The following is a 25,777-nucleotide window of genomic DNA, read 5'->3' as shown; positions in this document are numbered from 1 at the left end:
ATCACATAAAAGGAAACATAAGGAAGATTCACCACAAATATCACATGGATTCCACCTACTAGGGTTAAGGCTCAAGAATCTTGTAAACAAACATGAATCAAAACTCAACAACATATTGAACATCAATTTCAACTCATAAAAATCATTAACAACTCATAAACATAAAAATCTTTGAGTTTTGAAAAGGGTTCTTGAGCTTCTTGGATGAAAGGAACCCAAGAATCAACATCTACATACCTTAATCTTTGAAATTAGATGAATTCTAATGCTTGAGACTCTATCCGGACTTGTAATAAATAATTCTTAAAGCCCACACTATGAGGAACTTGATTCTTGAAGAAATGTTGAAAATTTATGGATGATTTTTGGAAGTTTTGGGTTCTTGAATTGAAACCCTAGATATTCTCTCTTTAGAGAATTAGAATTGAAGTGGTGAAATTAGGGTTTGAATGAGGGTTCTCATATTTATAGAGGCTTCCAAAATATGGAAAATAACCAAAATACCCTTACAGAAACTTCCTTAAATTGCTGCAAAAAATAGCTGACGACATCCGTGACAAGTCGTCAAGTTGGTGATAGGCCATCATGAATTGTCGTCACAAAAGGGTAAAATTTTAAGTTTCTGGTTAAGGTTGACGACATTGGTGATAGGCCATCACGGGCGTGATGGATTATCACAAAATGTCATCACCAGTGTTAGAAATCTGCCCAGGTCTGACGACATTGGTGATAGGCCGTCACAGGCATGACGGCTTGTCACAATTATCGTCACCAGTTTTCCAGCCAGACATACTGGAGTAAAATGGGCATAACACTTTGCTCCGATATCATTGTTTGACTAAATTAGTATCGTTGGAAATATAATTCAATGAGCTTTCATTTGATATATAGTAGGTCCTCTAATTCAATATATAAAAGGAGTTATAGTCGATTGAAGTTGACCCAAATTTTGACGGTCACTAAATCTTGAATGATAGGAAAGATTTTAACTCGTCCTTGAGTTAGGGGACCTTTATGATCTTAATTCATGCTCAAATAGATTCCCATACAATTCAAAGTATTTCATACTTAGAAAGATATTTCTGAAACATTTAGACTTAGATTTTTGCTTTACCAAATATGCTCTAAGGCTCAGACTGGAAGAGGATTTTGTGGGGCATTACAACTGCCATATATTATTCAGAGTTGTGTTTTGAGTACAACTGAAAGGCATGTACAAAAGAGTGGAAACATATCCATACTTGGGACATAGATATTACTAGATAAAGTGCTCGTCATACACAAAAACCTGAACCAATTCGTCAATTGTTCAGATTCAATTAGAGTTATGTGTTTGCAGATTCATACTTGGGACATAGATATTACTAGATAAAGTATGCATCATACACAAAAACATGAACCAATTCGTCAACTGTGCAAAAAGCTGCCAGGTAACTAACATGCTGGAACTATATGATCCAGGTGATTCACATATCAACCTAAATAAGTAGGCTGAACTGCGCACAATCAAACAGGACAACATTTCAACAACTATATTTACCCAAATTTCTATAGACTCCAATTCTAGAAATAATATCATCCTCAAGACTTATTAGAACTCCACGAATGAGTAGTGGACTTGCTTAACAATTGGCTGTGAACATAAAAAGGATCATAGAACAAACTTTCTGAAAAATCAAAGCAACCCAAATTTATTAACTCAACATGCATTTCTATCCATCGCTACGCTACAATTGGTAGATAAATACCGTGATGTTTGTACACTCTACCATCAGATCACAAACACAATGGTAGTTATATCTTTGTTGCAATAGACTAATCTTTCAAGAAGTAATTTGACAAAGTTAAAAGTAGACGACACTGCCCATACAAAACTTTTGCTAATCATACAGATATTAGCACCAAAACTACAAATCACATCACATTCGATGTCATTTTACATCTAATAGAGGATTCACTAATGTTATTAAGACATTAAAACTCTCACTACCAAATAGCAATTGAAATATCCATTTTGTGTAGGATAACTCAAGGAAATTACTTGTACTTTATTTTGAATATTTCTACACATAAAGTGTTAGTTTGATATACATTTCAAGACAATGCTTACTTTAATTGATCATAAGTAAAAAATCGAACAGGGAAAAGAAAAAAAGAGCAAGTAGAACATCTTCAGTGTCCATTTATTCCGAAAAATAGAACCCTAACAATGGCAAGCTATTAGCATAAATTCATGAGGATTTAATTCTACCCAGTAGATAATATAGAAAAGTACCACTTACAATTACAATTCAGCTACGAGATCTAACTGCTCTGTTAATTTCTATCTGTTCGCTATTGTAAATCAAAGCAGTGGTGGAGTAGTGATCGAAGCAGCGATTGAAGCACCGTTCACAGCATAGGTCGAACAATCAGTAGGCAGTCGGTGCAACGGTCGAAGTAGCGAATGGAGCGCAAGTCTGAGCATGGGTTGGAGCATATCTCAGAGCATCGGTCGGAGAATCGGTGGGCAGTTGACTGGCACTCATAGTGGGTGTTGAAAACTGATACGAGAGAATGAGTAAAGTTGAGTCTTGAAAACTGATAAGGTTTAAATATTTTGTATATAATATAATATTTTTTTATTTTTTATTATATTTATAAAAATTTTGGCAGATTTTGTAAAAAAATAGGGAGGGAAAATGAAAATCGATGCAATAGGTTTTTTTTTTAAAAACGTGTTTCCATAGGTGACTTTATAGCAATGGTTCATGTAACCGTTGATGTAGGACACCCTATTGCAATGGTTATACATCAATAGCAACGGTTATAGTACTACTAGAACAAAATTCTTTTGCAACGGTTTGAACTGTTGCAATAGACCATCTATTGCAATGCTTCCTAAACTGTTGCCAAAAGATTCGTTGTAATAGGGGCAATTTATGGTATTGTATGTGAGATACATAACCTCATGGATACAATCTATCCTGAATAACTGAGCCATATCCTCCTTGAAGAACTTGCCATTCACATTCAAGATGGGTCCTTTTTTCGTTGTACTAGCTCAGCTTCAGGGTCTATGCCAAACTTGTACATTGCCACCTTCAAAGGAATACTGTGATATAAAGGTGAGACCAATAAAAACAGTCAGAGTTATCAAGAGTAACTAAGATAAGTGGCTCTGGCCTTGGGTTTAAGACCCGAGTCAAGATATACTTTTCTTTTAGGATAATCAAAATTTAGGGAAATCTAATCAATATCTTCCGCCATGCTCTTCATTGTATCCTCTTCAGATAGTTAAGTTTCATGGAATTATATTGTCCATTATTTTAGATAGGGGTGCATAGTTATTACTCACTTTTGGTGGTCATTTCAAAAAGGGCTAGGTATAAGGGTGAACCTTAGTACTAATTTTCATCCACAAACTAATTGAAAGGTAGGGCACACTATTTAGACTCTTGAGGATATGTTGAAAGTTGTTGTCATTTACTTTAAAGGATAGTAGGGATGATCACATACCTCTTATAACAATTATCACTTCAGAATTCATACAACGTTTAAGGCTCTATATGGGTGGAGATATAAATCTCCTATTAACTGATTTGAGATTGGTGAAGCTGCTTTAGTAGGAACAGACTTCATTTGTAAGGCAATGGAATAATTTTTAAATGATTCAAAAGTGGTTGAAAATCGCGCAGAGTCGACGAATTCATATTAGAAATGTCACTAACTTTGACGCTGCAAACTTAGTTGATTTTGTAATGTGTCTCTGTCATACTAAAATATTGCAGAGTACTAAAAATAATTATAAGAACTACTACATATTCTCCTTTTTATGTGTTTTAACTTTTTGTCTTTCTCTAGCAATTTTTTTATTTGCTATTTATGATGATTAAGTTCAACTATGTTGGATGTATCTCTATTACGTAGTCTTGAACTTTAATTAACTATACCAAGGTCTTTTGAATTCTTGACCAAAATAAGTTACTTTTTAAATCAATTCATCAAAGTAATATATTTTCGTAAAACTTTACAACACTAGTATAAACGTTGTTGCCAGAACATATTATGTTTTAAAAAGTTAACGGACCAAAAAGAGCTATGGATGATGTTAGAGTAGGAATTGTTACTATCAGTAATGTTTTTGACATAAAACGTTACTATGAGTAACGAGACTCTGAAACTCTGGCACATCAGAATCTTTGTACAAATCTGACGTTAAATTTGGTATTATGAATTATGTTTTAGCTTTAAAGTGTTATACCGAGTAACGATACTATCAAATCAACTTAAAAATCTGACACATCAAATTTTTTTAATGAAATCTGATATTATAGTCATTACCAGTAGTCATTTTTTAAGATAAAAATATTAGTATGAATAACAATTCTACTTATAAGTAACTTAGAATGTATAATTATTTGTGAGTCATAAGGAATTGGTTTGGAATATATACAATTATTGCAACACTTTTTGTCATTAGTTTGGAGATCACTAGTACATTCCTAGTAGGAATTCAGACCTATTATACAATCCATCCAAAAGTGAGTTAGTAATGATCGAATTCAAAAGCAATCAATTCAATTTTTTTTTTGTGTGTGTATTTTCACATGAATTCATGAGTTTCATGTTTGTCAAATTCATCATTTCTTTTATCCTATTGTTGTGACGTAGATTGATCTTTATACTCCTTGTTTTTGAAGTCACTGAACTAGTATTTTGTTTTGTCTTTTAAGTTCTACTTGTGTAAATTTACTAATTCGAGGCACTTGAATGGTATTGTAGTTTGTCTTACTGAAACCTTTGTTGAATTCATCATTTGTTTTTAAATTTTTTATGTCTTGGGTAGGGAGTGTTTTATCCATAAAAGTGAGACTTTCTTTGAATTAGTTGTGCCCAAAGCAGGTACCAATCTAGTATTTGGTATTAATTTATAATAATTAATTTAACGTCAGATTTGTACAAAGATTCTAATGTGACAGAGTTGCAGAGTCTCGTTACTCCTAGTAATATTTTATGTCAAAAACGTTACTAATAGTAATGATTCATACTCTAATGTCATCCACAACTCTTTTTGACCCGTTAACTTTTTTAAAACATAATATGTCCTGACAACAACGTTTATACTAGTGTTGTAAAGTTTTTAAAAAATATATTACTTTGATGAATTGATTTAAAAAATGACTTATTTTGGGCAAGAATTCAAAAGACCTTGGTATAGTTATTTAAAGTTCAAGACTACTTAATAGAGGTACATCCAACATAGTTGAACTTAATCATTATGAATAGCAAATAAAAGAAGTTACTAGAGAAAGACCAAAAGTTAAAACACATTTGTAGTAGTACTTTTTAAAAACTAGACAGCAACAACATTTATACTAGTTTTGTAAAGTTTTTAAAAAACATATTACTTTGATGAATTGATTTAAAAAGTGGCTTAATCATATCGAGGATTTAGGTCTTTCTTTACTATCTAACAAGATTTTTACAGATTCATATCATATATATATATGTATATATTAGCGTTTATATTTGACAAGACCTATATCGGACAATTAATCAAATTAGGATAAGAAAAAGAGAACGAAAAACAAGTACTCCCTCCGTCCCATTTTATTTATCGCCTTTTGACCGGGCACGAAATTTAAAAAATGAGTAATGACTTTGTAAAGTTTACAAAATTGTCCCTCCTAAAGTTTACTTTTTAGTTGTCTTTTTTTTATTAAGTGTGACCCAACAACGATAAAATGGAAATGTTGTTATTAAATAGTTACTAAATAAGGAAAGATAACATTCTTTTTGGAACGGACTAAAAAGAAAATACGACGTATAAAATGGGACTCAGGTAGTACAAATTTTGTAGCGATAGCAAATAAAGGCTATTTACTATGCAATTACCTTTTAACTATGTAGACAAGATTAATTTTTCATAAACTAAAAATCGGTATACATTTTTCAGTACTTTTGCAGTATTACAATTTTTTTTACTGCGGTATTACGATTTAATTACTAAAGTTCATTAAAGCTTTAAGAACATCCTCCATAACCAAATCCTAATTTCTCACCAGCAACATCATAAACAATCTCCAATGTCTGTTGTTGTACATTTCCAAAGATTCCAATACTATCGTCATCTCCATTTCCAGCGAAAGCCAAGCAAACTTGAGAGACACCATTTGTTAGAAGAATACCATTTGGATCCAAGTTCACATTTGTATTGCCGTTGAAGTTGAAGCTGATCTTTGGAATACTGATGGAAGTATAATTGCTTAAATTGTAGCAAGTGTCAAGCAAAGATAGGTTTGGTGCCCTAGGATACCTAGTCATGAATTGCTGGAAAGTTGATCGCAAATTGTTGTACGCTGTTGAAGGTAACCGTGTAATCACCGTACCTGAATCTATGATTGTTCCGGCATTCTTGAACAACATTGGGCTTATCGATAACGCCTTTCCACCAACGGAGATACCCAATACATCAACGAAGTAAAATGATGTACCTTGTGAGAGAGTGAATGGTGTGAATTGGATGGTTGATTTTGCTCCATTTTTGTTGCCGAAGGTTAAATGACCATTAGTTCCTCTCCTAGTGGGAAGGCAGTAAGAAAAGTATTTTTCGAACTTAGCAGCTGTTTGGGACACAATGGAGAGAGGGTCACGGGCTAAACCGATTAGTCCTGCAGTTTTTCCGAATAACCCTCTGTTGTTCTGCCCGCAACCAAACATGAATCCGTCAAACACGTCTGTTGGTGTTAAAGTTAGCTTGTCCTTGGCAAAGAATCCTAGTGAGAATGACGAGTCACCATATTGTATACCATAAATGCAATTAGAGGAAGAACAACCTGGGTTGTTTCCAGTGGCTGATTTAAGACCAGAACAAGCCGTTGAAGTGCAAGAAATGTTGGAATATGTTGAAGATGATGATGGATCAAAAAATGGTTGTAGTTGAGCATAGCAAGATTTGACACAAGGTTGGCACTGAGTCCATGTAAGGTCACTACCAGTGTCGAAAATGAGGGAGAGGTCCTTTTTTGGTGTGCCAATTCCAATGGTGACAATGTAGTTTCCGGTGCCAATAGAAATGCCAGGTTGCACCGGGAGATTCACTTTTGAGTCCTTAGCTCTGTTCTTGTTTGAAATTTTGTCTTTCTTCCTAAAGAGGTCATAGTTTTGGGTTGTGACACGGGCTTGGATAGAGTCCACTCGAGCCTGATCGTGAGCCAAAATTTCTGTCATGCTTGAGGCTTTTGCTCCCTCTTGGTTGAGTTTAGAACATGGACCATGACTGTTGACAACTTCCATTGATGCCCCTCCTCTTTTACCTGTAAAAGAAAATTAAAAATTTTGAATCAAAAATGTATTAATATTTGATAGCAATACTCCTTTTGTTTTTGTTTATTTCACCTTTTATCTCACTATTTCTGACATTCTCTTATAATCTTCTGTGATATTAAACACATGTTTCAGAGTTAAATATTGTGACGCAAATTGCAATGCTCGGAGTACTTTTTTTGTTTGTGGGTAGAGGAAAAGTTCAAAATAATTTTCCATATTCTATACTCCCTCCATTTAAAAAATAAAAAAATATACTTTGACTTGACACAAAGTTTAAGAAAATAAATGAAAAAAACTTTTGAAATTTGTAGTCTTAAATTAAACTTGTGTCAAATGTATCAAAATGTTCTTTAATCTTGTGGTCATAAATATAACATATGAGAAGTTGAAATTAAAATATTATCAAAAAAGGAAAGGAGTCATTTTTTTTTAAACGAACTAAAAAAGATATTAAGTGATATTAAGTGATTCTTTTTTAAAGAGGAGTAATAACGAAAGTGCACATAAATATAGTAATGATTGTTAAATTGCACCTATATATATTAACACCAACTTGAAGTAAGTAGGTAACATGTTCAATAATTTTCCTAGAAAGTTTTTAAATAATTTGAAGTAATAATTAGTATTATTTTTTGATAAATAAAGACAAGACAATGATTTTCAGCTCTCATTGTTTGATTCAAAATAAAATTGATTTGTCCTTACAGCTGTCTGTTACTCACCATGTGTGGATTTGAGAACTATAGACCAAAATTGATGCTTTGTGCTTATTTTCGAAATATTTGTAATAGATAATATGAAGGAAAACAATTAAATGAAAATATTTTCTCTCTCTTGTGTCTATCATCCAAACAAGCTAGGGGAAAAAGGAAATTTATGGCGCAAGTACTTCCTTAAATTAAGTTGAGTGGAATAAGTTATAATCAGTCAACTCTCCGTAAAATTTGTTAAGCAATTATGAAGATCATCAACATAACACATGTATAATTAAATAATTCAATAGTTATTAGTTCGTTACATTTATGAAGATTCACATGAAGAGGGACTACAAGTGCACATATCACTTAGTGAAAGATTAAACATGATTAATTAGATATATAATTATTGATCAAATCTAGGATATGTCAATTTGTCATGGACCTAAAACACAAAGTTCCCTGTAATTATTGAGCTATTGGGTATAGAATGCTGTGTGTGAATGTAGAGACTAATTATGAAACTTTTTTTTCCCGTAAAAATAGATAGGGAAGGATAAACAAATTATTAAGGAAGACTTTAATTTTTATCTTTTTTGTTAAAAGTTTGGCTGAAATACTTTAATTGATTGCAACAAAAATCATTAAATATTGATTACATTGTGACTGGTTGTTAGGTTGTATATTGGATATAAAATCTTCACCAAATTGTTTTCTTGTTCTTGTATTTATTTTAATGTTCACTATATATAAGTGAGTTATCTCTATCCTCATTTTCAATTTAACTATTCCTCCATAATTATTTAACTTTTCAGAAACTTGCACGACAAGGTGGAGCTCAAAATAATGGATATGAAGGTAAGACAAGAAATAAATAAAGTAATATACAAATCTTGAATATGCAAAGATCAATAATTGCAAAGTAACGTGATTAGTCAAGATCCTTCGAAGCAGTATAAGTAGGATTATCAATCATTTTGTAACTTTTTGAATACCATAGTGAATTTATAGGGTAACTTTAATTCGTGGAGTAATTCTTATTTATAGGGTAACTTTAATTCGTGGAGTAATTCTTTTTTACTTTTTAGAATGTCTCCATCAAAAATCTATATTGGCAAACCTTTGGTACCCGTATAAATGTAGCTTCTTATGGTACGAACCATATTATACATATGGTAGGTGCATTTTTTTCTATATATATTAGTATTAGTAGGTGAATTATTGCTTTACTTTCAACCCCACAACGTTTTGAAAAGCAAATATCATCCATTGTTGACCTCCTTTTCCCACCATAACTCCAATTTCACCCCAAAACAACAGATAAAACAAAAAGGAGAAAGCAATATAAATAGGTTAATGTGTACTGCCCACAAAAAAGAAGAAAAATAGGTTAATATGTAGATAATATTCCATTCATTCATTTAATAAGACAGCGTTTAACGTGGGGTGTGTGTGAGAGGGGGTGGGGGGCTTTTTTCCGCACTTATCAAAAATACGTTTCAAACTTGTGCTCTTAAATCATATTATAATCATTTTCCCATTGTTATAACAATATGCATGTCATTCGGGATAAAATAAAAAATTTAAAGTAGAAAAAATTTGACTACAGAGAAAGGTAATAAGGTAATATAGCCTTTTTACCTACAGAAAACTAAATAAAAAAGAAATCCGCAAAAAAATGAAACAAAGAGACGACAAAATTTCCCCTCCCCTTCTTTCCTCATCCACCCCAAAGAAAAAACAAGGATGAAAACGGTGATATAGCAATATACAGCATTAATACACAAACATACTTTTTTCATAGTAATTAGATTAGTTTTGTTGTGTATATATGCTAATTAATTATTTTGAGGATAATTATATTATATAAATGGAGAGTTGATTATTATAATTACCTTTGGTAGTAGGGTTGCAAGAAGAGGAAGGAAGAAGAGAGGTAAGTTGGAGAGTATGGAAATGGGATTCCATGTTTTTTCTTCCTTCCAAAGCATGGCTCTTCTCAAAAGAGAATGAAAGAAAAATGAGAAGAAAAGAACAAGAGAAGAGCAAAAGACTTTGAGTGGCCATTGGTGAAACAATAATACTTTGTGTATTTTGTTTTGACAAAAAGCTCTTTCATCTTGTGCTTATTTTATAGTGGAGCTTTTGGACCTTCCAGGCTTCCACTAAGACAACTCAGTTTTTTTTTTCTTTAACAATATTTGTGGGTGGTGGGGTGTAGGGGTTATTTGTGGGTGGTGGGGTGGTGGCCGTCGAAGGGGCAGAGAGAGTGCGTGTATTAGACTATTAATTAGTTCATGTTCGGATGAAATCCGTAACTTTTGTTTAGATTCTTCATTTAGATTTCATGATATAGTCATAAGTTTTATTATGGATTCATAATATGAAAAAGTAAACACACGAACTTATGGAATTCATGATATGAAAATATAAATACACGAAGAAGCTAAAGAGATTCAACTTTTATTATGCATATGTGGACAATGAAATTTTATTAAATTTAAATCCGTTAAATTAAATTCAAAATATATTAGTCCTAAATAAATATCGCGAATTAATATAATTAAATTAATTATTTAATTTCAAACACATGAATTTAACGTTCAATATTTATTGGGCTAGCTCATTAATTTGGACTATAAATAATGAACCCACTTTGCTAAGCTCAGGATATTGTCATATTCTAGAGGCCCAAATAAGCGCCACGTGTCAAATGACGTGGCATGCCAAGTCAAGGAAAGGAGCCAATAGAACCATGCCACATGTCAAAATGATGCAACAGACCTATGAAATCAAAGCCCATGCGCCACGTCACTCAAATCTGATTGGTCAAAGTAAGTCCATCTTCATCGTGACTCTTCCCCTTCCCACAACTATAAATAGGGATCTCATAATTCAGAAAAGGCCTCCCCGGAACTCTAACAAGTAGTAAGAGAAAGCTCATGGATCAAACACCGCAGTTTCTCTAAAAAGCTCAAGCATTCAAATCAAGTTCATCAAGATTTAAGATCTAGACCGTAATATTCAAGAACAAACTTAAAAACCCTTGAATTCAAGAACAAGTCAAGATCAAGTCCCTCGAACCCACAAATCAAGTTCAAATTGAAGATCAAGCTTCAAGCCTTTGGATTTATATTTGAAAAGGCGAATTAGAGGATTTATAGAGATTGTAACACTCGCATTGAAATCAATAAATTGATTGTTGCAATATATTTTTCTTGTCATGAATTATTTATTTCGGCTTCAAAAATTTTACTGTCCAACAATTCTGGCACGCCCAGTGGGATAATATCTACGTCTCATCTCAACTTTTCCAACTGCAAAATTCAGCAACACTGAAATGACTTCCAAGATGGTCAACTCTCAATCAACTACTTCCAAGGCCGCTGACTCAAAGTTCTCTGCTGAAGTAGAAAACATCCTGGGTGTTACTTTAGGAAGCTTATGAGCTGTCACAAGAAGCAAGGCAGGCTTGCTAGGACAACAAACACATTCAGTGTCGTTCGCACCAACTCCAATTTTTGGATCTTCAACCCCAAAAGGAAAGAAGTCCAATGCAAGTGTTTCGGAAGGAGGAAGCAATGTGGCAGAATCTCTTAACAAGACTTTATCTCTACTTGAGCATTCCGGTTCCAAATACTCTGGTGCGAAGAGTGGTGATTGTTCAAGCAACTCATAATCTCTGACTACACCGCGTAAGTTAAGCACTTCAAAGATCAACTTATGTGATAATCCGTGCTACTCTCCAAGATCTCCCATGATTATGCAAGCGATGGTAACTGATGCCTCGTCTATAGAGGAGCAACTTGTAAATCTAGCAAAGGCAATTGATGGCCTAACCAAATATGTTCAGAATTAAGATACTCAAATTGATTAGATAATGGATAGGGTGGAAGGTCTGATAGACGGAGAGTCTAGCCACACACCTAGAAAATCTCCAGAGGTTCATGAGATCGAAAATCCTATGAAACAAATACCATCGATTAAAGAGGTACAAGTTTCTTCTGAGGGAATGATCTCGATTGCGTAATTGAGGGAATTCATTGAAGGGACCCTCAAAGACAAGTATGATGTTGTCGCTAAATATTCCCTTATTTATGCCAAGTCTTACACGACAAGGATTGATAGCCTCAAAATGTCTGCCGGCTATCAACCCCCCAAATTTCAACAATTTGAGGGCAAAGGGAACCCAAAACAACACGTCACACACTTTGTTGAGACATGTAATAATGCTGAAACTTACGGTGACTATCTTGTCCAACAGTTTGTTCGTTCCCTAAAGGGAAACGCCTTTGATTGGTATACAAACCTTGAGCCTAATTCTATCTATAGTTGGGAGAAATTGTAGCACTAGTTCCTAAATCGCTTTTATAGTACAAGGCGTACAGTGAGCATGGTAGAGCTCATGAATACTCGGCAAAGAAAGGATGAACCAGTCGTTGACTTCATCAATCAATGGAGAAATGCTAGACTAAATTACAAAGATAGGCTCAACGAAGCTTCTGCAATAGAGATGTGCATCCAAGGAATGCGCTGGGTGCTTTTCTACATCTTGTAAGGTATTAACCCTAAATCATTTTAAGAGCTAGCTACCCGTGCTCACGATGTGAAGTTGAGCATGTCTTCTGCTGGAAAGGGATCAACACCTATCCATGACCCTCGAAGGGGAAAGGATAAGCAGAAACCCAGAAAATGGGGCAAATTTGTCCCCAAAATGACAACAAGGAGTCCATGAATGTTGATGTGTCTCCTGTGAAGGTCACCACAAAGGTGAGCAAGAAGCAAAGTGTGAAGACGACTTCTAGAGCACGTCCAAATCAGAAAACTTTAAAGGAGATACAAGAAACGAAATATCCCTTCCTTGATTCTGATGTTGTTGAGATTTTTGATGAACTCCTTGAGCATAAGCTCATTGAACTCCCAGAGATGAAGTGTCCTAATAAAACTGGGAGGACCAATGACCCTAATTATTGCAAATATCATAGGCTCATAAGTCACCTTCTGGAAAAGTGCTTTGTCTTTAAAGATAAAAGTCATGCAATTGGCAAAAGAGAAAAAGATCTTCTTCGACGATGAGGCGGCAAGTTCTCATTAAATCTCGATCATATTTGGCTTGCTAGATCCAGTCCAAATATGTGTTGAAGAGCATAATAAGAAAATATTAGAGCCTGACAGGTTTTTAGTCGATGAAGGCGATGATGAAGGTTGTACTCTGATGACTAAGTACAGACGCAAGAGGACTAGTCTATGAAAGGAGTCGGCCGATCAGCCAAACAGAAGAAAAATAGTGAAAAAACCAAGGAAACAGAAGCTGGTTGAACTTCAAAAAAGAACAACCGTCACAGAGCTTCACCCTTCAAAACTTCGGCATTCGGTGACTTTAGAGGAATTCTTACTGAGTAGGTTTCGTGTAAAGACTACCCAAGTCAACCTTGAGGTGTCTTGTTTTAATACCACCAAAGATGGGGAAAAGTGTGAGAATCTACCTATGGAAGAGGCACATATGTGTGGTACAAAAATCACATTTACAAATAACGATCTTCTGCTTGGTGAGGCCTTACATAACCGTCCCTTATACATGGTGAGTCAAATTCTAGGAAAAAAGATCAATAAAATATTGATAGATGAGGGATATGGAGTCAACATCCTACCTATCCTCACGATGAAGAAACTTGAAATCGCTACTAGCGAACTGGACGAAAGCCGTATAATGATCCAAGGCTTCAACTAAGGGGTTTGGAGATCTATGGGTTGTATTAAGTTGGGGATTCGTATGGATGATTTTCAATAAAACCCATTGATGCATGTGATCGATGCTAAAATTTCATACAATATACTGCTTGGTAGCCTTGGGTACACGAGAACAAAATTATCTCGTCCTCTTACTATCAATGCTTGAAGTACCTCGAAGACAGAGCAGAAAGAAAGATAGTTGCCGATGATAAGCCATTCACTGAAGCTGGGTCACATTTTGCCGATGTAAAATTCTACTTAAAGAAGCATGTTGTGGATGAGAAAAAGGTTGAAAATGTCACCAAGACCAAGTGTGAAGATCTTGCATCTAAGAAGGTCGCGGTGACTGTCAAAAAAGTAGTCACCAAGAAGCCTCTCTCCACTTCAAATAAAGAAAGTTTCGCTTCTACAAAAAAAAAGGCAACTCCTGTTCTTTGCAACGTATCAAAGGTAAGAAAAGAGAAAGATTACCCATCGGATTCCCAAGATAATGTGCTAAAAGGGCTAACTTTACCTATCAGGAAGATTGATGCAGTAAATCCATCCTCAAGACTTCTTGTAGAGTCTGTAGCTCAAAATATGCCATAAAATATGACACTCCTTACAAAGCGTATGAAAGAAGGCTTTGACCCAAATTCATATAAGCTATTTGTAAAGGCCGAATACAATCCTAATGAGCTATCAAGGTTGGGAAAACTTCCTTCGGAGGGTACAACTAGGCAGGCACGTGAAGGCTTAGGATACACGCAGCCACCTTCAATTCGCATATCTATAAGAAGGGTAGTCAGTAATTACATCACCGTGGAAGAAGAATCCACTGCTGCTAATAAAAGACCCTTTGTATTTGACCGAATTAGAGGATCAACTACAAGAACTTTTGTGTTTGAAAGGTTGGGACCTCTAAATAAGAAGAAAAGTCACAAACATAAGAGGAGTCGTCAAAGCACGATGATGCGCTCTTTACTTAAAATACAGAAGGATTTCAAAAGTTTGATTCCTTCAAGAATAAAGTAACAAACGGAACTGGTAGTTTCATGTAACGAAGTGCTAAAAGCAAAGGCTCATACTGTGGTTTATACCAAGCAACGTGAAGAAGATAAAGAGAGTATTGGCTCCTCATATTATGTTACGACCCAAAAAGAGAAAGATATCTCGTCTCAAATAAAGGTTGATGAAGAGATAAAAGATGTCTTTTGGTATTATCGTATATCCATCAATGACGATGATCCTCAAGAGAAGAAAGATGCTGGAGATGCTCCTTCGCAACTTGAAGAAAGAGTAAAGGCTACAATAGATCCGTTGAAGGAAGTTAATCTTAGAACTGATGAAGACTTAATACCAACTTACTTAAGTGCATTTCTAGAAGTGGAGGAGGAAATCGCTTATATGGATGTACTCAAAGAATATATGGATGTATTCTCCTGGAGCTATAAGGAAATACCTGACTTAGATCCAAAAGTAGCGATCCATCAGTTATCGGTCAAGAATGGTGCTCGTCCTGTTAAGCAAGCCCAAGGATGCTTTAGGCCAGAGTTGGTTTCTTTGATTGAATTGGTTTCTTTGATTGAAAATGAAGTTAACAAACTCATTGAAGTGGGCTTTATTCGTGAAGTCAAATATCCCACATGGATTTCAAGTATTATTCCAGTACAGAAAAAAAATGGCCAAATTCAAGTTAGTGTCGAATTTTGAGATCTTAACAATGCATGCCCTAACGATGATTTTCCAATCCCCATATCAGAGTTGATGATTAATTCCACTACTGGTTATGAGGCACTGTCCTTCATGGATGGTTCATTCGGCTACATTCAAATCTGTATGGAGCCAAAAGATGAAGAACTCACTGCATTTCGTATGCCCAATGGTATTTATTGCTACAAGGTGATGCCTTTTGGTTTGAAGAACGCTGGAGCCACTTGTTAAAGGGCTATGCAGAACATTTTTGATGACCTGCTCCACAAAATTTTTGAATGCTACGTAGATGACCTAGTGGTGAAGTCAAGAAAGAGAGACGAGCACTTAAAAAACCTAAGAGTGGTATTTGAGTTGCTTCAAAGATATCAACTTAGGATGAATCCAGTGAAGTGTGCCTTTGGTGTTACTTCTAGAAAATTTCTTGGCTTCGTTGTATGACACTGGGGAATTAAAATTGATCAGGCCAAGGTCGATGCAATTTTGAAAATGCTCGAGCCTCGAAATATTCATGAGTTAAAAAGCCTTCAAGAAAGGCTAGTATATTTAAGGAGGTTGATCTCAAACCTGACCGGAAAATGTCAACCATTTAGTATCTCATGAAGAAGGACATTCCCTTCGAATGGGACCAAGCTTGTAGTAATACCTTTGAGTATATCAAATCATACTTAATGAAGCCATCGGTTCTTGCAGCACCCATAGCTGGGAAACCATTGATACTCTACATTGCGGCATAAGAAAGGTCAGTTAGAGCACTACTGGCTGAAGAAAATAGTGAAGGCAAGGAAAACTCTCTTTACTATTTGAGTAGAACGCCGAACGAGTTGAAGTATTCTCCGATCGAAAAGTTATGTTTGGCATTAGATTTCTCAATCCAAAAGATGAAATACTACTTTCAAGCTCACGTTGTTCATCTTGTGTCCAAGGCAAATTCCATCTAGTTTGTGATATTGAAACCAGTCCTCAATGACCGACTTGCAAGATGGTACCTCCAATTTCAGCAGTTTGAGATCGTGTACATCCCCCAAAAGGATATAAAAGGACAAGAATTAGTTGAATACTTGGTAGATCACCCCATACCTGATGACTAGGAACTAAGAGATGAACTTTCTTATGAAGATACAATGACTGTTGAAGTTAAATCCCCATGGAAGATGTACTTTAACGGTATTATGTATCGAGATGAAGCTAGTGTTGGCGTGGTGTTTGTCACTCCACAAGAAGAGGTCATCCCCTACTCGTTTACCTTGATGAATCATTGCTCCAATAATGTTTCTGAATACCAAGCGCTCATACTCGGACTTGAGATAACTGTCGACATGAAGCAACTATAGTTATAAGTTTTTGGTGACTCCCAATTGGTGATCAAGAAGCTTTTAGGAAGCTATGAATTTAGAAAGCCTGAGTTAAGACCATATCATGATTATGCACAGAAGTTGATAGGATGGCTTGGAGAAGTAACCCTCCAGCATGTGCCAAGGAAAGAAAATAAGCAAGCTGATGCTCTAGCTGCTTTGGTTTCAACTCTTAACTCTTCCAAATTAGACACGAGTTACTATCCTCCAGGAATGGGTAGTACCGCCATCAAATGAGGATGAGGACATCACAGGTAGGGTTGAATACCTCATCTCTGTGTCTCAAGCTTTAAAGGAGGATTGGCGATAACTCATCATTGACTACTTGTGTTATGGGATACTTTTAGAAGATCTAAGAAGAAGGACTAGCATCCGTCATCCAGCACCTCGCTTCTTTTACTACAAAGACACACTATACCGAAGATTATTCAAAGGTGTACTCTTACGGTGTTTGGGAGAGAAAGAAGCAATTCAAGCTTTGCAAGAAGCACACTCAGGATTTTATAGATCGTATCAGTCTGGACCGAAGCTCCATTTTCACATTAAAAAGATGAGATATTATTGGCCAATGATGGTGAAAGATTACTTGGACTATGCTAGAAGATGCAAAGCTTGCCAATTCTATGCAAACTTCATATATCAACCTCCAGAAGTACTACACCCAACTGTAGCATCTTGGTTGTTCAATGCTTGGGGAATGGATGTTGTTGGTCCACTACCAAAATCTTATGGTGGAAACTTATACACCTTGGCCGCGATAGATTACTTCTTAAAGTGGGCTGAAGCTGTTGCTCTTAAGAAAGTAGAGAAACAAAATGTCACAATCTTCATCTGAGTGAATATCATCTACCGCTTTGAAATCCCTCAATATATAATAACTGACAATGGCAAGCAATTTGATAACAAACTGATAAATAAGATTTGTGATCCCTTTGGTTTCAAGTGACGCAAGTCTTCTATGTATCATGCTGCCGCCAACGGTCTAGCTGAAGCCTTCAATAAGACTTTGTGCAACTTATTGAAGAATGTTGTCTCCAAATCCAAACGAGACTGGCATAAACATAGGCAAAAATCTCTATGGGCATATAGATCAACTTACCACACACTAATGCAAGCAACCTCATATTTGCTTACTTTTGAAGTTGAAGTCGTTCTGCCACTTGAGCGTTAAATACCTTCTTTGAGACTAACTATTCAAGAAGGGCTCATTGATGAAGAAAATGCTAAGTTGCGTCTTGCGGAGTTAGAAACTCTTGATGAGAAGAGACTAGAGGCTCAAGAAAATCTTGAATGTTACCAAGCCCGTCTATCTCGTTCCTTCAACAAAAGAGTTCTCTATGGTTACATTATGGTATTTTTGGAGTGTGATAATGATTGACACAGTTCTCAATGCATTTTAGTGTGGTTTATGAGAGATTGTGATTTTTGATAGTATTAAAGGCTTACAAATTAGCTTCGGTCAATATATTTCGATCTGTGCATGGGATGGTAAAATGAACAATGCCAGCAAATCTAAAACGTTGATTCTAGGTTGGTAACATGGTTGATATGATTTTATGACTTTTATATCTCTATTTCGACCCTCGATTTGAAAGTTATGAAATAAGGTATCAAGAGTCAATTTTGTGAAAATAATTTTTTTTTTGAAATTCTAATATCGCCATTGAGTCCAGAGCATTGAATTTGATTGAGTAGCATAGTTCACTTGTGTTCTTAAGATTTTGGATTAATTTTGAGAAGTCTGGGGACTTGAAAATTTTCAAGTCTATAAAACTGATAAACCACTCAGCTGGTGCAGCTGTGAAAGCGTCACTTTTGTCTCTTTAGCGGCAAGTACTAAAGTGTCACTTGACCACTTTAGCGGTCGCCTACCAGCTGGGCAAGTGCGCTTTAGCGGACCTCATCTGCTTTAGTGGAGGATGCTTTAACGGCCCTCGTCCTCTTTAGCAGAGGGCGCTAAAATAGCCCTTGTCTGCTTTAGCAGACTGGCATGCTAAGAGGGTACCTCTAACGCAATCACTTGACCATTTTAGCGGCACCTGGAACCTGGATATAAATAATTTTTTTCTTGATTTTTCTTCATTATTTTTGAGACTTGGAGCTTGGGGATCGAGTTTTTGGATATTTTCTTTCTCAAAAGGTCCAAATCATCATTTCTTCGATTCAACCCCAATTTCACTTTGTTTTTACTTGGGTTTTCCTTCTATGAATTCCTTTAATGTTAGAAAAAATACTTTTGGACAAAAATTCTGATTTTACCCTTCTTTTTCAGGAAAACCTATTTCTGGGGTCCATTTTGACCCAAATTCAAAAATGGACAATATGAGTATCATTGTCTTTCTTTGATATGTAGATTCTATATTTGTATGTTTTAATTAATTTTGAGTTCGTGCATGAGGTGAAAGCTCGGTGATAAAGGCTTAATTGTTCCTCTTTCGGCATTCAAGGTAGGTTAAGGCTTTACTTTATTCAGATTGAATTGGGTAGTCAATAATAATGTAAAATCATGCTATTGGAATGGGGTTGTATCATGGAAAATATATATAGGTGATTTATGTGCCCATGTGGGGGCCTATATGGATAATATTTAATTGTTTTCAGATATTATATGTTATGTGTGATTGTCTGGGGTCTTATATGATGTTGTTGGCCTGGTAATGATATATGTATGTTTGGTTGTGCTTTTTGGTGGAAAAAACTAATATTTTGGGATTTATGTGGTATCAATGATAATTTTCTTGTATGTTTCACTTGATGGTTTCTGGATTCTATTGGATCATGGATGATTGATTAATTTGAGTGGATTTTGGTTGGTAAATTGGTTGGATATTGAATATTCTCATTTTAATTAGTTGTGAGCATTCCATTCTCATATTATATTCATTCATGAAATATTGATACCACCATGAAAATACTGGAAATATTGAAAACATTGGTTTTTTCTTAAAGAAAATGTGACATCTTTAAAAATCCTCTACCAATGTATGTACTGAAGAGGAGTTATGAATATTGATATTGGATATTGGTTGTACACGAATTAACAAACCCTCCATGGGTCCTACCTGGGAGCAAAGTTTGGTAGTTGTGGGTTGATGAACCTTTCATGGGTCCTACGCCCGTAGCTCAATTGGTAGGTGTATATGGAGGTAGAGCAATGACGTCGTGCATTATCATCATCATCATCTTTTTCTTCATCATTTCATTCCATAGACTGTGCTTATTATGTTATTGTATTTTTGTTCTTGACTTGATATTTGTTCATTTGTTTTATCTTCTTATACTTGTATTTGGTGTATGTGTATATTTTCTATCCTTTCCCCCATCTGTACTTGTTATAAATGAATATAATAGAACTGTTAGTGGGGACATTATGGGCTACCATTTGGGACATTTTCTGATTGTAGGTTACATGCCCATAGTTTGTATTTATAAACTTTATTGTCTACTTTACGCAGTCGGTCTAAGATACCTACCATTTGGTGTTGTGCTTTATATATTATTGCTCGTTGTTTGTCACTTCTTTGGTGTCCATTTTGGAGGACATTATTTTAACTCTTGGTGATTATAGTGAAGGTTTTGGTCCCGTAATTTTTATTCTTCACAATAAAAGATTTTTCACGTAAATCTTGGAGTCTCGTGTGGTTAGTTTTATTTTGTTCATACCCTATTGTTTTTTGTTGTTATACTTGTACCTTATTATTATTGTTCTTTAGTTTGTTTCTGTTCTCTTATTTCAAATTGGAAGAGAAAGCTTAGACTTGGGTATTCTACCGCTGCTACCTCATCACGCACTTTGCTAGTGCCTTATCTTTTCCAACAAAGTGGTATCAAAGAAGTGGTTGTTGTTGATTATCAATTTGAATGATGAAGACAAATATAATCAAAATGGTGTGTTTGCGTGGTAGTAATTATCATACTTTGGAAGTCAAGATGAAAGATATCCCATTTGTCAAGAAAAGGTATTTGTCCGTGTTTGCTTCTAATAAAACTTAGTCTAAGAAAGACGGGGATAGAAAATTGAGCACCTGTAGATTTATGGCTATATCATACAATGGATTGAAGATGATGTTAGAAATCATACTGTGAATGTTACATATTCCAGAAGTTTGTGAGATAAGCTCGAGACACCTTATGCTTTGAAGACTGGAAATAACAAGTTGGTATTGCTAAAATAATCGATGAATATCAGATACAAAGAGACAATCATGTTTCTAATCATATAAGAACTTTCAGGGTGTCCTTAACCAGCTGTTTAAATGAGTGTAAAGTTTGATGAAGAAATACATGGATTGTGGCTTCTTAATACTCTGCCACATCTTAGGAAACTCTTTGAATTTTTCTGACTAATTTTGCTCCCATTAGTGCTATAACTATGAAATATGCTAAAAGTAGTGTCTTAAATGAAAGTATGAGAAGAGGATATAAGGCCTCATCTTCTTCAACTTCATACTCTGATATATTGGCTACTGGAGATAGGGAGGGAAATAAGTTTAGAGGTCAGAATAATAGAAATAAAAGTAGAAGCAAGTCAAAATGCAGATTTAAGAATGTTACATGTGACTACGTCACAATAATGGACATATCATGAAATATTGTCACGAGTACAAGAGAGATATGAGATGACAAAAGAAAGAAGGTGATCATAAAAATTGTGTTCATGTTGTTGCTAATAATGATATTATTATTGCTTGTGGTGAGAATGTCATTAATCTTATTTGTGATGAGTCTAGCAGATTTGTTGATTTTGGTGCTACTTCTCATGTCAAGTCAAAGAATGATTTTTTTCATTTTATACTCTAGGTAATTTTGGGATGTTGAAAATGGGCAATAATGATGAAGTTAAAGTATTTGGCATTGGGACAGTTTGTTTAGAATATAACAACTGTTCGAGATTAATTCTCAACAATGTCAGACATACTCCAAATACTTGTTTGATTTGATTTTTGTAGGGAACCTTGATGATGAGGGGTATGTTAACACCCTGGATATTGTATAGTGAAAGTTTACTAGAGTTTCGATGATTATGGCTTATGGTGACACGTTTCTAATTTGTACGTATTTTAGAACTCCCTCTCTAGAGGCTCAGTAAACATGATGAAGAATGATACTTTGTCATTATTATGGTATAGAAGGCTGAGTCATATAAGTCATAAGGGGATTGATAGTTTGGCCAAGGAAAGAAGTAGAAGAAATTTTTTCATTACTTAGACGGTAAATAGAAGAGAATTTCTTTTTAGAGTCATTCACCTTCAAGAAAGCTTGATTTGTTAGAGTTGGTACATTTTGATTTGTGTGGTCATTTTAAAGTAAGGTCTCATGGTGGTGAACTTTACTTTGTGAACTTTTATTGATGATTATTCTCACAAACTCGAGATATTTCTTTGAAGTCCAAGGATCAATTACTTGATATGTTCAAGGGTTTTTAGGTCTTGGATGAGAGATAGACATGGAAGAAATTGTAATGCATCCCCTCATATTATGGTGGTGAGTATATTGGTTCTTTGGATAGATATTGAAGAGATCAGGGTATTCAGCTGTCATGACCCGAGGCTACCGCCTAGTCGTAACAACGATTCTTATGGTCTCAAAAGACCACATGCCAACCCATGAGCTGGTACCTGCTGTGAGCACTGAATAATAATAAATACATGTGCGGAATAACTAAATACGCCATAAGGTTTTAAATACGAAAACATTTCTAAATCATATGTCTGAAAACAACTGTCTGAAAACTGATAAAAATAATGATAAAGTGATTGACTGTCTAAAGTGTTCGAAAGCCTCTAAAACTGATTGAATAAGAGTTGATGGGATAGGCCCCAACTAAATCCAACTGATTACTAAATTGAAAAAATTGAAATAAATATATTTGGTCCTCGAAATATAAAGACTCACCACTTTTGCTATTGCTGATGCGCTGGAATGTCTAAGTGCGGTCGAGAACCTGAGCGTCTGAACCTATTATATGACACATCATAGCGAAATAAACGAGTATGCGGTCAGTACTTTGAATGTACTGGTATTCTATAGGGGGTTAGGCTGATATGCATGGGCTCATGTGCATGAATAATAACTGACTAAATAAATAGCATGAAATAACTGATGCGTAGTACGCGTGAAAGATGTAAAATCTAAGAATGTATGACCAATCATATAACATGATATTGAAGTAGTCTATAACTAAAATACCAAAATCTAATAACTGAAAAACTGATAATCGTATGCTATGGTCAAACAAACCTGAACTGACTTTCGAATTGAGACTGGACTTAGATTGTGGGAGCTATCTATAACCGACATGCCCCAATATACTATCAGGTTCCAACCTGTAATCTCGGTTGGAAGGGTGTCAGTATCATGCCGCGGGTACTAACATTGGCTATATGGATCCACTAATCTGATTTTCCGAAGGATGAGGGTGTCATGCCTAACTAATGGAGGACCCTTCAAAGTCTACAGTGTTGTCGTAAGTCTGGAACCTAGGGACTGCTACTAATGTCTCATGCCTACTGATGGGAGAGACAGGTGCCTCATCCAAATCATTTAGGCATTTCATCAAACACTTGAAATTCATGGGTTTAAGCATGGGAATAGTTTAAACATGTAATAATAGCATAATTTCAATACTAAAATCATGGATTAATATTTAACAAGCGAATAAGCACCATTCAAATGTGTTAAGGCTAAGTCCAACGAAACCACATGATAAACACAATTTGAAATCCAAGTTCATAATAGCTTCATGAAGATAGCTCACAATAACAAGCAAAATCATAACTTTAATCTTGAAAATGGATTCTTGAACTCCATGGGTGATAACGGCCCATGAATGAACATCTAACATACCATAAAATCTTATATCCTTGAAAAGAAACACAATTCCTTAAGCTTCCTTAGAGATTCTTGAATTTGCGAATTTGTTTTCTTGATTTTTTTGAAAGGAAAAGAGTTTAATTTAATGAAATAGGTAAGATCTTAGGGTTTATTTGAGAGTAAAATTGGGGATTTTGGGCACAATATGCCTTAAGATAAATCCCGTGTTAATATGGATTGGGGCAATGGAAAAAGACAAGACTGCCCTTCTGCAATTTAAATTCGTAACTAGGATGCCGATTGGACCATCACCACAATGAGCCAGTGATGCCATTGTTATTCCACCGTGATGCAATGCAATCTCGTTGAGCTGCTGGAATTGAAATCCAAACACGACCCAAACCCCGTCTGAAAAATCTAAAACTTCCCTGAGACATTCTACTTACACCCTTGAACATGAATGAACTCAAAAAATTATGTATTGGGGTTGGGAAGGTCACTTTAAAAATAAAGAAAGTTAAGAAGCCAAAAATAAAACTAATTCCCCAACACTTAGCTAAATTTTCAGGTTTTAAGCCTCTTATGCATACTATGAGCTGAAATGAGCTAAGACTACTACGAGGTATTACAATATCTCCTGATTGGGAACATTCATCCTCGAATGGGACTAGTTAAGCTAAGAATACTAAGGAAACTGAAATCACATAGTGAACATGCATAACTGAAAACTTGGTTACATGACTGAACCGGTTCGTGAATGGATGCAATGATAGGAAGATGATTATATCGCTAGAACTGAGAACGAAAAATAGATAATCTAAGGAAAATTGTTACCTTAAATTGAGTCTGAGTTTGTGGAGAAAAGATGAGGGTACTTGGTACGCATGTCTACTTCTGCTTCCCAAGTGGCCCCCTCAACGGACTGATTTTGCCAAAGAACTTTAACCAATGGAACTTTTTTGTTCCTTAGTCTACGAATCTGGCGATCAAGGATCTCGACTAGAATTTCTTCATAAGAAAGATTGTTCTGAACATCTACGTTTTCTAAAGGAATAACTACGGATGGGTCACCAATACATTTCTTCAACAAAGAGACATGGAATACTAGGTGTACTGATGCCAAATCTGTAGGTAACTCAAGCTCATACACCACCTTCCCATAATGACTCAAGATCCTGTAAGGGCTAATATATCGGGGACTAAGTTTCCCCTTCTTGCCAAATATCTCCACTTCTTTCATGGGAGAGATCTTCAAATATACCAAATTTCCAACCTCAAACTTAAGATCTTTTCTCCTCACATCTGTATACAATTTCTGTCAGCTTTGGGCTATCTTAAGCCTCTTCCTGATCAACTAAACTTTCTCTAAGGCATCAAACATTGAATCTATCCCTATCAACACAGTCTCACCTACCTCAAACCAACCAATAGGAGATCTACATTTCCTCATATAGAGAGCCTCAAACAGAGCCATTTGAATACTGGAGTGATAACTATTATTGTAGGCAAACACAATTAATAGCAAGTGATCATACCAACTACCCTTAAAGTTGATAACACATGCTCTCAACATGACTTCTAGGGTCTGATTAGTCCCTATGCTTGACCATTTTTTTAGGGTGAAATATTGTACTGATACGGACTTGCGTACCAAGACCTTTCTGAAAAGCTTTCTAAAAGTGAGAGGTAAACTGAGTACCTCTATTTGAAATGATAGACAATGAGACTCCATGCAAACTAACCAACTCTCTAATATAGAGCTTGCCATAGTCCTCAGTTGTATAGGAAGTATGAACTGGCAAGAACTAGGCTGATTTGGTCATTCTGTCTATGATACCTCATATCGAGTCATGTTGACAATGCAAACAGGTTAAAACTATCACAAAGTCCATGTTCACCTTTTCCCACTTCTAAGTAGGGATACTAAACTCCTGAACAGTGCCACTAGGCCTCTGGTGCTCAACCTTAACCTACTGATAATTATGACACTTAGCTACAAACTCTGCAATATCCTTCTTCATTCCTCTCCACCAATAGATTTCTTATAAATTGTGGTACATCTTAATGGCCTCTAGGTGAATATAATAACGCACACCATGTACCTCTGCAAGGATTCTCTTTCTCAATCCATCTACATATGGCACACATAGTCTACCCTGACGTCGCAACACGCCATCT

General features: G+C 35.4%; 1 protein-coding gene across 1 annotated transcript; it reads right to left on the bottom strand.

The window, feature by feature from the left end:
• Positions 1-5,889: 5,889 nt before the first annotated feature.
• On the bottom strand, positions 5,890-10,427 carry LOC107839045 (aspartyl protease family protein At5g10770). The gene is made up of 2 exons (XM_016682386.2): positions 9,902-10,427; positions 5,890-7,298 (listed from the first exon to the last, which is right to left on the bottom strand). Exons 1-2 carry the CDS (start codon positions 10,071-10,073, stop codon positions 6,007-6,009), a joined length of 1,464 nt encoding a protein of 487 aa, XP_016537872.1. The 5' UTR covers positions 10,074-10,427; the 3' UTR covers positions 5,890-6,006.
• Positions 10,428-25,777: the final 15,350 nt, after the last annotated feature.

This window comes from Capsicum annuum, chromosome 8 (assembly GCF_002878395.1).
Source record: "Capsicum annuum cultivar UCD-10X-F1 chromosome 8, UCD10Xv1.1, whole genome shotgun sequence".
NCBI lineage: Eukaryota > Viridiplantae > Streptophyta > Magnoliopsida > Solanales > Solanaceae > Capsicum > Capsicum annuum.
This window is presented reverse-complemented; position numbering and strand designations above follow the sequence as displayed.